This window comes from Gordionus sp. m RMFG-2023, chromosome 1 (assembly GCF_954871325.1).
Source record: "Gordionus sp. m RMFG-2023 chromosome 1, tfGorSpeb1-WG-v2, whole genome shotgun sequence".
Taxonomy (NCBI): Eukaryota; Metazoa; Nematomorpha; class Gordioida; order Chordodea; family Parachordodidae; genus Gordionus; species Gordionus sp. m RMFG-2023.
The window spans coordinates 24,275,116-24,292,025 of record NC_088775.1 but is presented as its reverse complement, the minus strand read 5'-3'; the positions used below and the strand labels follow the sequence as shown (position 1 = coordinate 24,292,025).

The window sequence follows — 16,910 nt, the reverse complement described above, 5'->3', positions numbered from 1 at the left end:
TGAAGATACTGGAAATAAACAATTTGCTTCAACATCCAATCATCTTGAAGATACTGAAAATCAAGAACAAGTTGAACATTACTGTGGGCCATTAAAATCTATTTTATTATTTTTTTTAGATTCCTACACAAGATATCTTTGGTGCAATATCTAAGTATAATTTTTTCAGTGATCCTATATCAATAAAAACAAATCAAGTTAAAAATTTTAATTTATGACAATAAATAAATTTATTTAAATTAGATTCCACGGATCATATTGCCGAAATGTGCCATTCAACGGACTCTTAATCTACCCAAATCAATAAAAACAAAAGAAGTTAAAAAATTTAATTTATGTTATCAAATAGATTTTTTTTAAATTAGATTCCACGATATATATTACCGAAATGTACCATTCAGCAGAATCTTAATCTACCAAAATCAATCAAAATAAACCAAGTTAAAAATTTTAATTTATGTTAACAAATAAATTTATTTAAATTAGATTCTACGAATCATATTACCGAAATGTACCATTCAACAGAATCTTAATCTACCCAAATCAATAGAAACAAACGAAGTTAAAAATTTTAATTTATGTTAACAAATAAATTTTTTTAAATTAGACACTACCAAAATCTACTATTCACCAAAATCTTAATCTACCCAAATCAATAAAAACAAACCAAGTTAAAAATTTTAATTTATGTATAACAAATATTTTAATAAATATAAATTTCTGAATCACATCTCATAAGATAGATAAGAAAATTTTTGATTTATCCATCATCAGGGGCTATTCAAAATTTATTATTTATTTATGAAGTATATGGTTATTAATTTTAATTTATGTCCACAATAAAAAATATATTTCATCAACTAATAAAAAAGAAAATTCTTATTTCACTATCATCTTGACGGGCAAAATATAAGATAAAATAAGTATGTGCTACATAATCGTAGTTACCCATGGAATATTTAAGCCTGGCATATGTTTACATCAGAGCCGGTGTATTGATTGTGAAATCAATACCCATTGTAACTTCAATACCGTATTGATATCATTATAGATTCAATACCGTAGTGATATATTGCTATTGTAGAATCAATACCGTATAGATTTTTAAGATGTTTGCATCGCTTCAAATATATTGGCGACCATTAAAATTATAAAATATTTATTTATTATATATTTTTTCATCGCTTTTAAATATTGGCGGCCATTTTCGATTTGTAAAAATTTTATTTAAAATAGATATAATAGTTTTAAATATATTAAAATGATAAATATGATTTTCTATTCTTTTATATAATTTATCAGGGAATTTATTTATTTTACAATTCTTGATATCCTATATATTTTATATTTGTTTACTCATTATTTGTAATTTGTGAAGTGCTATATAATTGTTGATTCAAAGTTTTATAAATGATATTATGAATTCAAATAAATTAAATGGACCTTATTGATTGAGTTTATAAAATTTTGTGATTCATATATAAATGTCGAATCAAAGATTTATAAAAATCAATAACGTATTGATTTTTGATGGTATTGATTTTACAATTACACCGGTCTGCAGGTCTCTGAATAATCACAAAAATATTAAATTATATGTATAATTTTTAGCAGGCCTCAAATTTATTTTATTTATTTTAGATAAATATTTCTGCACAACAATCATTAGTACAAGAACATTATTGTGGATTACTCAACACTAAGTGCGATTATTGCTTTTCTCTAAATTTTTTATTGGAAAAACCCACAGATGGCAAATTTAAGAATTGCTGTCATAAGGGTAAAGTTAAGATACCATCAATCCGATATATTCCTTTTTTACAAGACCTTTTATCTAATCCTAACAATGAATTTCATTCAAACTTTATGAAATATATAAGATCTTATAATAGTTCACTTGCGTTCGCATCCATGGGAGCACAGATTTCTAATAGTTTAAACCCAGGCCCATATTGTTTTAGAGTTCATGGGCAAATTTATAACCGAACATCTCATTTATATCCTTCCACTGGGATGCCTCCTAAATTTACACAACTATATGTCCTTGAGACCACCCAGGCTGTTAATGGCAGGTTACACATGAAAGAAAATTCTGGTTGCAATGAGGATCTCTTAAAAAGATTAGATATTTTAATAAGACAGAATAACCCATTTTCTATTAGTTTTAAAACCTTGGGAGAAATTGAGAAAGAAGAAAAAAATAGGGCTATTCAAGAAAATCGTCCAGTTCAAAAAATCAATATGATTATTCGTGCAGATCGCTCAAGTGACAAGCGAAGATATAACATTCCTAATATAGATGAAGTAGCTATGATTTTTACAAATGATGATGGTGAACCCCCATTTATACGGGATATCAAGGTCTATCCTCGAGTTGATGGTAGTGATCTGATAAATATAAATATATTAAGCCCTAATCTTGATCCAATGGTATATCCTCTATTATTTCCTTTTGGTGACCCTGGTTGGAAACCAGATTTAAAGGGTGAAGATACAGGGCGTACAAGGGCAAATATCTCACTACTACAGTTTAAAATATTTAGATTAGCAATTCGTGAAAATGAATTCAACCCAATCCTTTTTGCTGGGAAATTATCACAACAATATATTGTTGATTCCTATTTACAGGTCGAGACGAATAATTTAAATTTTATTAGACAAAATCAGCCAAAATTACGAGTAGATGAATATTCTAGATTAATGGACTACTTGGAAACAAAGTCAAACAATATAATTCCCGGCGAAATATGCGAGAACGCTATCACGATGCAATGGCCATTGTGCTCAAATTTGGCAAACCTGATTTGTTTATTACTTTTACATGCAATCCTAATTGGCGTGAAATTAAGAAAAATCTATTTCCCGGGCAAAGTCCTACAGATAGACCAGATTTAATAGCCCGTGTTTTTAAATTGAAATTAAATGAATTATTGTTCGATATAAATAAAAAAAATTTATTTGGTAAATCTATGGCTTTTATATATACAATCGAGTTCCAAAAAAGAGGTTTGCCTCATGCCCATATACTTATTATTTTAAACGATGATAGCAAAATTGAAACATCTCAAGCCATAGATAAATTTGTTTGTGCCGAAATGCCAGATAAAATTCTCGATCCTAAACTTTTTCAGATTGTTACCCATTTTATGATACATGGTCCTTTCGGGATATTTAACCCCAAATCGCCTTGCATGGAAAATGGCATATGTACCAAAAAATTTCCGAAGGATTTTCAAATGGAAACAAGACCAAATATTGATGGGTATCCATATTATAAAAGGCGAGATAATGGTATTACAATTCTTTCCGGTAAACCTACGGATAATCGTTATGTTATTCCATATAATCGATATCTAATGTTAAAATTCAATGCTCATATTAACGTGGAAATTTGTACATCTATTAAATCGGTAAAATATATCTTTAAGTATATTTATAAGGGCTATAACTGTACTAATGTTGACATTAATGTTGCTTCAAATATAAATATTCATGACGAAATTAAATCACATTTAAATGCGCGATATGTGAGTGCATGTGAATCAATGTGGAGATTATTAGAAAATAATATGCATGACCGCTCGCACGCTGTTATTCGCTTAGGAATTCATTTACCTTTACAACAGCCAGTATATTTCACTGCTGGACATGAAAGAGATGCTTTATTGAGATCAGAAAATAAACATACTACTTTAACGGCATGGTTTGAGTTAAATAAGACAGATCTAAATGCTAGACAATATCTTTATGGGGAAATACCTTATCATTATGTGTTTACAAATTACCATTGGAAACTAAGAAAAAAACGATTAAATGTAATTTCGATAATGTATTCCGTTCATCCTAATTCTGGTGAACTCTTCCTTCGATTATTATTACTTCATGTTTGCGGGGCTACAAGTTTTGATTATTTAAAAACTATTAATGGAATTTTAATGAGTACTTTTAAAGAGGCAGCTATTAAAAGAAATTTGTTATCAGATGATAAAGAGTGGGAATCATGCTTAGAAGAGGGATCAATATATCAAATGCCGTCACAACTTCGGAGTACTTTTGCCTTTATCTGATTTTTTGTCAGCCTGAAAATCCTGCATATCTATGGAATAGGTTCCGATTTATGATGATTGAAGATTATTTGCGTCAATATTCAGAAGTAATTGCAATAAACATGGCTTTAATGGACATTGAAAACGTTTTTCTTGATCATGGTTTATGCTGTCAAAGTTTTGATCTTCCTTCACCTACAAAAATCCCCCCAAAACAACATTATGATGCCCATGTTGAAGCTGCCGATTCAATCGAGCGTATATCTAAATTAAACCGATTACAAAAATATGCTTTTGATTTAATTATACAAGCGATTGAATTAAATATTCCAGAAAGATATTTCTTCGTGGATGGCCCTGGAGGTTCAGGTAAAACGTATCTTTACAATACCTTAATGTGTTATATAAGAGCAAAAAATCAAATTGTATTGCCTTTTGCAACCACCGGCATATCCTCTATTCTTTTAAAGGGGGAAGAACCATCCATAGCGGATTTAAATTACCTGTGCCTATCTTTGAAACTTCTACATCCCATATGAATTTACATAGTTCGCTAGCTCTAGATATTAAAAATAGCAAATTGATTATTATTGATGAGGCCACAATGATGACTAAACACGCTTTGCGATGCATTGACCGATTACTTAAAGACATTATGAAAAATTCCCACCCATTTGGCGGAAAAGTAATTTTATTAGGTGGTGATTTTAGACAGACTTTACCAGTAGTGCCTAAAGGCTCCAAAGTCGATATTATAGAGTCCTGTATAAAAAGTTCATATTTATGGAGTCATTTTAAAATAATACATTTGATTGATAATATGCGCATTTCATCAGATCAAGTTGATAACAATGCTTGGTTACTTAAAATTGGAGATGGGCTATCACGCAGCAATTCTGATCTTCCTACAAATAGTGTTAAAATCCCACCTTATTTGCTTGAAAATGATTCATTAATAAAATGTGTGTATGGTAATTCTACTGAAATTGCTGATATAGATAGTCTTTCTACTAAAATAATATTAACCACCAAAAATAAAATTGCACTTACCCTCAACAACGATATCATTAATATAATTTCAGGCCCTATCAAACATTATTATAGTGCAGATTCCATTGAAAGCGATAATAAGGATGATATAATGAATTTTCCACTAGAATTTTTGCATTCACAAACTCCATCCGGTATGCCACCTCACAAGCTAACACTTAAGGTTGGTACAATTGTTATGCTATTACGCAACTTGAGCCCAAAGAAAGGACTTTGTAATGGTACCCGTTTAATCATACGACATTTACATATTAATTTTAAATACGCTGAGGTATTGACAGGCACTAATAAGGGTTATCGAGTTTTTCTCCCACGAATAGATCTAGCTCCAAGTGACTCTCAGTTACCATTTACTTTAAAAAGACGACAGTTTCCTATAATTCCCGCTTTTGTGATTACAATAAATAAAAGTCAAGGACAAACTTTAGATGATGTAGGCTTATTCCTCCCTGAGCCCGTCTTTGCCCATGGACAACTATATGTGGCTCTTACTAGATGTAAATCTCAAAATAATATGAAAATTATGATTTTGCCATCAGAATTACAAGGAAAAATTTTAAAAAATGATAAAACATTCACACAAAATATCGTATATAATGAAATCTTAAATTCATAATTTGTAAGAAATTTAAAAAAGTCACCAACTTTGTTATTCACCATCAAATCACCAACTTTACATCATCTTCAAAAACTAAACCACCTTGAGCAAAGAAAAGAGAACTTCTTCACCATCGCTAAACTATCTTCCTCACCAAAAACAGTATATTCTATTTTATAATTTCAATTTACACGTTTTATTTCAGGTTATTTACAGCAAACTACGAGCAAGAAAATCACAACATCATCTTCAAAAACGAAACTACATTGAGCAAAAAAAAGAAAACTTCTTCACCATCGCTAAACCATTTACCTCACCAACAACAGTATATTCTATTTTATAATTTCAATTTACACGTTTTATTTCAGGTTATTTACGGCAAACTACGAACAAGGAAATCACAACATCATCTTCAAAAACGAAACCACCTTGAGCAAAGAAAAAAGAACTTCTTCACCATCGCTAAACCATCTTCCTCACCAACAACAGTATATTCTATTTTATAATTTCAATTTACACGTTTTATTTCAGGTTATTTACGGTAAAATACGAACAAGGAAATCACAACATCATCTTCAAAAACGAAACCACCTTGAGCAAAGAAAAGAGAACTTCTTCACCATCGCTAAACCATCTTCCTCACCAATAACAGTATATTCTATTTTATAACTTCAATTTACACGTTTTATTTCAGGTTATTTACGGCAAACTACGAACAAGGAAATCACAACATCATCTTCAAAAACGAAACCACCTTGAGCAAAGAAAAGAGAACTTCTTCACCATCGCTAAACCATCTTCCTCACCAACAACAGTATATTCTATTTAATTTCAATTTACACGTTTTATTTCAGGTTATTTACGACAAACTACGAACAAGGAAATCACAACATCATCTTCAAAAACGAAACCACCTTGAGCAAAGAAAAGAGATTGAAATCTCCTTTTTTGGGTAAAATTTTCTATATTATAAAATTTATTATATTATAATGGCTACAAATGCATATGTGTTGTAACCCGATATTCATCAACTCTTGAAGTATAAATATTTATTATATTTTCTTATAATTCATATCTTTGTCTCTTTTTTTCTATTTCTTCCTTCTTATTTTTATTCTTTTTTTCATTTCTTTGCTCCCCTAAAATCCATCTCCTACCTTCACGCGGTGGGGAGTGAACAGTAATTCTGACTAACAGGAGCTCTGGTAAATAATGTTAGTATTTAGGGTGCTAATAAGAGATATTGTTTCATTTTTGTAATTTAAAATATATATTTCGAAATCACATCTCATAAAAAGGAAAATGTCTGATTCATCCATCATCAAATAAAGGTAAAATATATTATTCATCAATCATTGAATAAAAAAGACAATTCCTCTCTCTTAGTCTTAATGGGTTGGAATTGGCCTGAAGGAGGAGGGGGAGGGGTAAAAAGAATTATCCTAAAAGAACGAATAAAATTCTCATCCCCGTCATTTTTGACGGGTCTAGTTATATATTATATTTTCCATAGGTATGATTATACATATATATATATATTTACGACTAATAAGTAGGTGTTGTTTAACTTCCTAATGTATTATGTACACACCCATCCATTAACGTGTAATTATATATCGCCATTTGTAATTAAGTTGCATATTATGGTTAAATTATACTGAATAAAATGTCAATGAAAACTGATACTTACTGTGAATACATCATAGAAATAAATAAATGTAAATACTGGTTCTACCTTCGTTAAAGCTATGACTGCAAATTAACCAGCACCTATTATTTGTGCACTATGTAATTTAGGATTATTACTCCTGCGGCTGAGGGCATTTGATTGTATAATTAAGATGAGCAATAATGGTTAACTGACTAGTCATTTTATATCATTAAAAATGATAGATAATCTTATAGAAATTTAATATCTCACAATAATTTTTTCAATTCTTATCTAGCTTCCATAATGTCATCTAAGAGGAAACTCTAACCCCCCTATAGTTTTATGATGGATTACTAGTTTATATTCTCTTCTTCAAGAATCAATAATTTAGTTAGGCCTACAAATTTTTCCTTATTAGTCCATTCTATAAAAGATTGTCTTAAATGGTAACACAACGTTATATAGGTTTTATGCTAAAAATTATATTGCCTTATGTGGTTTTTAAAAATATTATCAATTGAGGCAGTATATGAGTTAATTAACCTCATTTTATCACTTGTAATTCTTTAGACGCAAATTTTTTTTATATCCATAATGGAAACTATTTAATATTGTAATAAATGGATAACTATTTTGTATTAAAAAATATTATCAGAAATATCTTGTATAGTTCTACTTTCATTAGTTGTATAACTCATAAATGGTAAAATATGAAATTCAGAATAATTGTTCAGAGTTTGCAATTTTCAATTAAAATATAATATATTCATATAAAACCCATAAAATAGAGGGTATGGAGGAAGCCCCCCCCCCAAAAAAAAAAATTTTTTTTTAGTTGAGCCCTCTGATATTGTAAAGGCCAGTGACACCCCTGTTGGCTCGAAACAAAATTCCAACGATGGCGTGTTGAAAAACATCCAATACAAAACCACAATTCTAGATACATGAATAACTCTAATATCATGATAGTGAGAGAGAATTTAATCTTATAAAAATAAATTTTAAATTTTATAAGTACAATTAACTGTATATGAAGACTCAAAATCCATTGCTTTTTAAATTAATATTATTAAAATAAATGTCCTTATATTTTATATATCTCGTGGTAATAAAATTAAAATGTCCGCCAAAAGACAAGCCACAACTCAACTCAATAAAGATAATTGGGATCAAGATCCTACTTCAAATAGTGGTGAGTATGCCATATTTTATATTATTTAGGTTATATACAATTGAAAATCAGATTCTAATAAATAACAAAAAAAAATGAAAAATAGTAGAAGAAAATAATTATTTTAAAATTATAAGCTTAAATATTTATAATAGGAATGTAAAGTTATACAAATTCTAGGTTTTAAGTTTCTTTTATGAACTTATTCAGATAATGACGATACTGTAAATGTTCAAAACAAAGATTTAATATCCAAAAGAAAAATTTTAGTTGCAAAGAGAAGAAGTGGTGGATCTTCTAGTTATGTAGCACCCCAAAAAGGCCTTGACACTTTGTCTAAAACCTATTTTAATAGTCATATAAATGAACACAAACAAAATGATAATATACATCAACCATTTTCAAATGGATTTAATCCCAGTGATACAAGGTCAATTAAAGTTCAAAATTTACATCCTAGACAATGTAATGAATTGATTTTTTAAAAATATATACTCTTAAAAAATAATTCTATATTTTAATTTAAAATATTTTTTATTTTATAAGCTTTTTCAGATACATCATCATTTGCATCTACAAAACCATTGCCTAGTAAGATGTCCATAAGTATTCCCCCCAATAATTTTAATTTAGCAACTCTTAAAGATACAAAAGATTCTTATAAATCTTTAAAATTTGTCACAAATTATAAACCTGGTGAAATCATGCAAACATTTAGGTTCAATTCCCAACAGCCTATCATTTCAAATACATCAGTGGTTTCCAAATCACTGCCCACATTTCAATTAAGCAACCACGATTCTCAAAATTTGAACTTTAAAAATAGTTTTGTTAAACCTTATGATAATGGTCTAAATAATAACTTTAATTCAAATTTTATACCAAGTAATCTTACATCCACATCTCCCAAAGATTCATTGGATGATCAAAGTAATGTAAAGTCAGAAGCTCTATATTATTCATGTGTCACCAAGCTTAACTCCTCAGTCTCTAAATGGATATCTGCGGTTATTCAAATACACCCAACTGGTGATCTTACACTCATATTTGAAAAATATAAAAGCTATCTTGAAAAATTAAGGTTTGATTTTGATGTACATGTTGTTTCCTTAGATGAAGACAATATCAATCACAGACATGAAAATAATAGTAATTTATATCAAATGAAAATAATCTTAGTTAATAATGGATATAGTTATTTAACACATGTTATTGTGAACAAATTGGGTGAATAAATTTCAAGGGGGTGGGGATAAGTATTGTGCAGGATATAAGCTTTACTTGATTAGAAATATTAATTATTTAATTATAGTAATCATTAGATATTTATATTGGGAAGGGTGGGGGAATATTTTGTAACATAAGCTTTGTTTGATTAAAAATATTAATTTATTCAGTTAGCAATTTAGGCATTAATGTTACAGTTAATTTATGTAATCAGTCAATAATAGGTATTTATTGATTTACTTAATCAATATTTGCATTTCATAGTTCACTACTTCATATAAAAAGGATTTTATACGAACTTAGAATTTTTAACAAGTTATTATAAAATAAAATACAATATTTTATACAAATAAATTTTTTAACAAGTTCATGTAAAAAATAAAGGTTTACATAAACTATAAAAAAAAAATTTTATTTATACAAACATGAGATTTTTCAACTTTAAATCATTTTTTGAGGGTGTTTTTTAAATTTTAAAAGTCTGATTTTTTTTGGATTGTAGGAAAAAGTTTATGGAAAAATTTCCTAAAATACATAGAGTAGGTATTCCAAACATGGTCGAATATATTTCTTGTAAAATCAGATTCATAAATTTATAAAAACACACCCAAAAATGTTTTAAAGTTGAAAATAAAACATTGCTGCTAACATATATAATAATAGAAAAAAATATAATTAAGTGGATATTTAAATAATACTTTAAAAATACACCTTTTATAATAAATAAAATTGCGCTATGTGAGCAATAATTTATAAAAATTTTTTTAAAGGAAATTCAACATTTTAATCAAGTGTATATCAATATTTTGAAAAGAAAATTTGTACAACTAATTTTTTTAGAAAAAACGTTTTGCTATTTTGAATAATAGAATTAATTATTTTTTTATAAGAAATTATTAACCAGAATAACTATTCATTTATTTATATTAAATTTTATACTCATAAAATTAAAACTCATTAGAATATTTCTTTTGAGATTATATATGATTTATATAATATAGCTTATAAAGATATATATTTAATTATATATGTTGTATATTAAAAAAATATTTCAATATAAAAATAATTTATTGCGATAAAATGCAACTATATGTTGTACATATGTATATAAAAAATGTTGCCATATAATCTTTTAATATGTTCTATAAAATATACATTTTTCAGGAAAATCTTATAAATATATTTAATCCTACAGTGTCTTCGTATTATTGATCATAAGTACTGTCTATTCCAGCTTTATTATAGGCCAGTCTACAGAAGAATATTATGCTCATTAGATGTTAAATAAGGTAAAAAAAATAAATACTTATTTTGTAATTGAAAAAATTAATGAGATCTAGATTATAGATTAATAAATCTAAGGAAGAAGAAAAAATATATTATGCTTTAAAATCATGCTGATTCTTGTAAGCCATTATTGGCACCTAACATTTCACACAAATTATTTTATAATCATAAGCCAGGAGTTGCCTCCACAGATGGCTATATTTCATTTTCAAAATTGCTAGATTGATCGATATTTACGGGTTACAAGTTTTGACATTTCATCAACATATAAAATATGATCCATAATATTAGTATACATATATTTATTTTTAAAGCATTTATTTTTAAAGTAAAATATCATCATAAAATTTATTCTTTCCTTTAAGAACACAACCAAAATCTAATTAGTATTTAGAGACCTAACTGAGGTCCTGAATTCCCTTTCATCAATTAAAAAATATATTAGGTTTTTGTATTTTTCCCAATGTTTTATTATGTAGAACCCTTCTTAAAACGTTCCGTGTGAGATATCGAATTGCAATCATCTTGACGACATCTGTAAAATTTAGCATCAAGGTGTTTATTGTTAGATCGATAGATATAGTTATCCATTACATATAAATCATTTTTAGAATTTTGTTGTATCTTGTGAAACTGACCCTCTCATACCAAAAATGGTAATTCAAGAGCTAACTTAAAATTGGGTAGGTATTTTTACCATTACAAAACCTCATTTTCACTATGCTGTTCCTCAAGTCGTAGATAGCATCGTAACTTATAATCATTTGAGCCTATATGTTGATATTTTTATATTATATTAAGAAATACTTTAAAGATATTAAAAATAATGTAATATATATTTTTATTCCAAATTTAATTAGAAAAATCTGCACCAAGAAGTGAAGAAAGTATTTGCCGAAGATGTGATTGAGAATAGGCTCAGAACCTACCACCTTTTTATAGCAAAGGACACGAGGAAGAGGAATAAGTATTACAATATGCCTGTTAGACTATCTTCTATTGAGGTGATATAATTGATGGAAAACATGTGCCAAACAGCCACATGCCGTTTTTAATCGGAAGTCACCACAATAAGATAATATTGGATTTCTTCAAATGATGCTGATCACAGTTGAAATATACCTCATAATTGATAAAAAAAATAGCAAAGAAAAATATAAACCACTCCTTTTATAGTATTAATTTTCTATTTAAAAAAAGATAATACCCCTCGTCCTTTGAGATAATTTGAGCCTTAAAATTAATTCAGATTTATGTGTCAAATAGTATAAGTTTTTTTTAAAAAAAAATAAGAAGTATGATTTTTTTTTTCAAAACTAAATATAATATTTTGATAAACAAATGATTAAAATGCTGATTCAATATATATATATATAAATAATTTTCTAATTTCTGACAAAAATAATATTAAATCCTATTTATTAATCAAATAGCACAAGTGCATTTATAATATTTTTAAATTCACTTTCCCCTATTATTATATACACACAATACAATTTTTATATATTTATGCGAACTTGTTTAAAATCACATGTTCGTATAAAATTCAATAAACTTTTACTATTTTTTATGCGAACTTAGGTATAACCAGGTAAAAAATATGATGTATAATATTGTTTAATCAAAATCTCAAATTTCTCTAATTAAAATATTAGTATTGTTAACCCTAATATTTAATCATTAAAACAAATACTTCAATTTAATTATGCTATAGATAACTCGCCTCAAAGTCAAGACTTTAATAACCTTGACCAACTATCGTACAAATTCCAGCCAGAGGCGTCCATCATTAAAATAGATGGCAATCATGTTGACCACTCTGAGCGTGGTACAAAAAATGATAGTCCTAAAAAGCCTTCCACAGAATCTAAAATCGAATTTCCTCCTCCTTTCAGCTTTTTTGGCAAAAACGAACCTTCTACTCTTCAAAATAGTATTGGATTCCATTTAACAAACAATAAAGATGGAACCACCAGCAATTTAGCGCCATCTATTGACAACAAACCATTTACTTTTGGTTTTCACCAGGATGATAGTTATCAAGGTGAGGGAACTGATACTATCGATAATCATCCTATGAGTAATTTTGATTTTTATAGCCATTTCAATTTATTTATATTTTTATAGAAAAATCAATTAGTAAAAATATGAACAGGGTTGACCAGTTAAATTTTTCAAAGCTTTTTCCTTATATTTAAACTAGTGTTGATAAATCACCTTGTGGCTAGAATCCAAGGATTATCCAAGTTTTTATCCTAAAAAATTCTTTTCAATTGTAAATGTAACTCATTTCCTTAGACTCGGTCATTTTTCAACACTAACTAAATGATTGAATTGAATGACTAAAAAGGGCAATTTTTAAATTATTATTTTTATGGTTATGGTATGTAACATTAAAAATTTAGCCTTTATAATATGTAAAATATCAGTTCTTTAAATTGTAGCTTTAATATCCGAAAGGAATGGCAGGGCTTAAGCTCCATAAATTACTTATGAGGCTTTTTGAGGATGTTAATCTCTGTGCCCACCTTTTCCTACCTAACATTTATTTTAGTGAGACATATATGGTTGAGATTTATCTGATTATTCGCAAAATTGACTTGGGGAGTACAAAATTTTTCCTTGTCACACGCCTTCAAAATATAAAATGCCTCGCTTTTTTTAACATGTAACATAATTATTATTTTAAGGAAAATGTTTTATTTTATATATCAATCCATATACGAGATAATGTTTGGAAATAACATATTTTGAAATTATTTAAGCCTCAAATCTTGATGAACAAGGTGACGTCATTGTGCCAAATGTTCAATCAGAAGAACCCATTTGGCAAGAGGACAATTGTCTTATCACTCTGAAATGCAAACTTTACAGAAAAGATGCTGTAAACCAATAAAATTTTATAAATTTGCTAAATGTGAATATATATCTAAATATTACTTGTTATCATTATGGCTTGACGACGCCCACCCCCTCCCCCTCCCTCATATTAAAAAATTCTAAATACCAAAAATCGACTTCATTTAAAAAAATTTAAAATAGGACAGCTAATTTAACAAAAATTATATAACTTTTGATTAATGTTGTAAATGAAGAAGTTCTTATTTTTTATAAAAAATAATGAATGGCGTTCCTTTTATTTTTGACGAACGCATTCAATTTTAAAAACTATTTTTATTTTTATTTATTTGAAAATAAAAAATATTAATTTATTGATAAGAATTTTTTTATGATACCTCGCCCTAGCTTGATTAAATTAGTTACGAATTTAGTGAACTAATTATTGGTTGTCCACACATTTTATATGAAATTCACATTTTGATTTATTCCAATTGTTTTATTTTGAAGAAAACAATTTTATATAGCGTTCAATTTTTTATTTTAAATAATTACAAATTTTATAAATTAATCTTTTTGATGGGAGCATCTCTATATTTTCCAACTAATTTAACCCACTTATTAGAAGATCAAGAAATTAAGATATAGAAGATTTATTTAAAAATTCACTTTTGGAGCTTCCCAATCAACTTTTCATGATGTGTTAAATGATTGTGATTATTCATCAATTATTGCAGGATGACCAAACATATCTTCTGTTATCTTCTTAATTTGATTGACCCATAAAACACTCAAATAAACAACCTTACATAATTGTTAATGCAGAACGACTATTCATTACATTAAGGTTATTATTATATTGAATTTTTAATTTTTGAAAACAGATATTTAATATGGCCTATAGTTTTTGAATCAGCTATTTCAAAAATAGTTTTGAAGATAGGTTCAGCAATTTAGAAAGTTGGAAAAAGCATACATTTGCCTAAACCTTCTTAAGACAATTTCAAATAAGTAGGATCTGATTACTAGGTGATATATAAGTTTCAAAATTGTTGTGGTGCTTTTGATGGTATTTTTTAAATAATAAACCCATATATAGGTAAATAAGCTACCACTATCTGGTAGCTTGTATTATAATTTAAAAAGTTTTTTAGTATAAGCCTTATGTTGCTTACATATTATAAATGAGGAAAAACTATGATGGTAATGGCTTATTAAATCTTGCTCAAAAATTATACAAATCATTAAATATACCACAACTTTGTTACCTATCAAGAGGTCTTCACTGACTTATCGAGCCTTGGGTCGAGTTCTGATATTTAAAATTTTTCCTCTAACTCGGTTGGACTTTAAGATGTGTCCCAACCCAAAAATAAATATTAAAAATACAAATATCCTAATAATACAATCAGAATAACTGATATTGATATGTCTTTTTAATATGTCCATTATCATATTTTTAAAAATTTTTCTCTGTATAAACAATTATATCATCTTTTTCGACATAAATTATGCAAATTATTATTATATAATCACAATAATTTTTAAATTCTATTATATTTTAACCTTACTTTTTATATATAAACTGAATATTATGTATATGCATACAAATTAAAATATGCAAGTTTATAATAATATTGATTGGGGCTTAAATTTATTTTTATTTAAGGTGATAATATGTGGATAAATACACATAATTTTAAATTGTTTCTTAGATAGACCCTCTTGCCCCTTCCAATATTATACTTGACCCCCTTCTTAAAATGCTAAAAATATTCCTACTTTACATAACCACTTTGCCCACATCGTAGCTACATTATCCTGCTCCTTTGGGCAAGCCACTTTGAATCTTTTCAAAACGGTTTCGAAAAAGGTAAAAAATATATATTTATTTTTTATCAACTTAAATAAAACATTGTTATCTCAATATTTCGGTCCAATTATTTATTGTTTAAAAAGTCTTGGTCCAAAGCATTCACTTAACATTCTCCTTTTTAATTTTTCATGTTCTTTTTTTAAATATTTTTTATATTCTATTTTAATATATTTATATGTAAATTTTTAATATATACATTTTTTTAAATAAAAATGATCATTAATATTTAAACTCAAATTATAAAAAAATTTAGTCTGGCTATGGTCAGGTTGGATCTAAAAATGTGTGCTCGAGTTGGGCTCCACAAAAAAAAATTTAAATTCAGGGTCGGGTCAGGTCAGGCTTGGACCACAAAAAATCACGTTGCCGTCCTCTACCTACCAACCAGCAACGTGATATCCCCATATTATTTTGTTACTGATGAAGCCTATCTCCTTAATAAAAATATTATGACCCCATTTAATAGACGAAGTTATGTTAATATGACATTAGTGATACAATCATAATATAAGATTGTCTACAGCACGTTCTACAGCGGAAGGTGCCTTTGGCTTATGGGTCATTCCATGTCAAATGAGCAAAAAAATCAAGATTTTCTGCCGACCCCTTTTAATTTCGATAAAAAGTTGTAGACTGGTTATATATGTTCCCATTAGATTATAAATAAAATTTTAGCGCATTAGCAACTATATTAGCAGAGATAATCGGGGTTAAAGGTCCAAAAACGTCTTTTTTTGCTTTTTACTGATGTTAAATAATTAGTTTTTAATTATAAACTAAATATGATCAAATATTGAATCTAATATCAATAGCTAAGTTAATAATTGATAGTTATGGCGAAAACATCAAAATTAATTTTTTTTTAAATATGGGTCATCTTATGGTCAGTTAAAAATTTTCGAAATGTATATGATCTCATTTTTTTAAGAAATATTATCCATTTACTGTTTTTTTAATAATTTCTTCAACAATTAGCATGGCTGGATATTTATTTAAAAAAATATTGCGATTTTTATACTTTAAAAAAATAGGTGGCACATAATAGTTTTAATATGTTAAAATTCATTTTTTTATTGATTAAAAATATTTTAATGTATAATATATCATAAAATTCGATTATATAACTTTGTAAAAATTATTCCCCTGAGATATTCGCAGGATAAAAA

The 16,910-nt window shown here is 27.4% G+C and overlaps 3 protein-coding genes across 7 annotated transcripts in view; all 3 read left to right on the top strand.

Moving 5' to 3' along the window:
• Positions 1-2,969: 2,969 nt before the first annotated feature.
• Positions 2,970-4,067, top strand: LOC135923348 (uncharacterized). The gene has a single exon (XM_065458043.1). The coding sequence runs from the start codon at positions 2,970-2,972 to the stop codon at positions 4,065-4,067; it is 1,098 nt and encodes a 365-aa protein (XP_065314115.1).
• A 514-nt stretch (positions 4,068-4,581) lies between these two features.
• Positions 4,582-5,504, top strand: LOC135923341 (ATP-dependent DNA helicase pif1-like). The gene is made up of 2 exons (XM_065458035.1): positions 4,582-5,397; positions 5,460-5,504. Exons 1-2 carry the CDS (start codon positions 4,582-4,584, stop codon positions 5,502-5,504), a joined length of 861 nt encoding a protein of 286 aa, XP_065314107.1.
• Positions 5,505-8,459: 2,955 nt separating this feature from the next.
• The window catches only part of LOC135931498 (nuclear pore complex protein Nup50-like), a 34,985-nt gene continuing 26,534 nt past the window's right edge, over positions 8,460-16,910 (top strand). For 3 of the 5 annotated variants that reach the window (XR_010573056.1, XM_065468658.1, XM_065468657.1), the window contains exons 1-5: positions 8,460-8,537; positions 8,727-8,981; positions 9,063-9,665; positions 12,745-13,110; positions 13,796-13,914. Coding sequence is in view for 3 of the 5 variants with exons in the window: in XM_065468658.1 (XP_065324730.1) it covers positions 8,465-8,537; positions 8,727-8,981; positions 9,063-9,665; positions 12,745-13,110; positions 13,796-13,914 (1,416 nt within the window). In the remaining 2 variants the exon portion in view is untranslated. The remainder of the gene's footprint in view (positions 8,538-8,726; positions 8,982-9,062; positions 9,666-12,744; positions 13,111-13,795; positions 13,915-16,910) is intronic. The other 2 variants (XR_010573057.1, XM_065468659.1) reach the window with 1 other exon arrangement.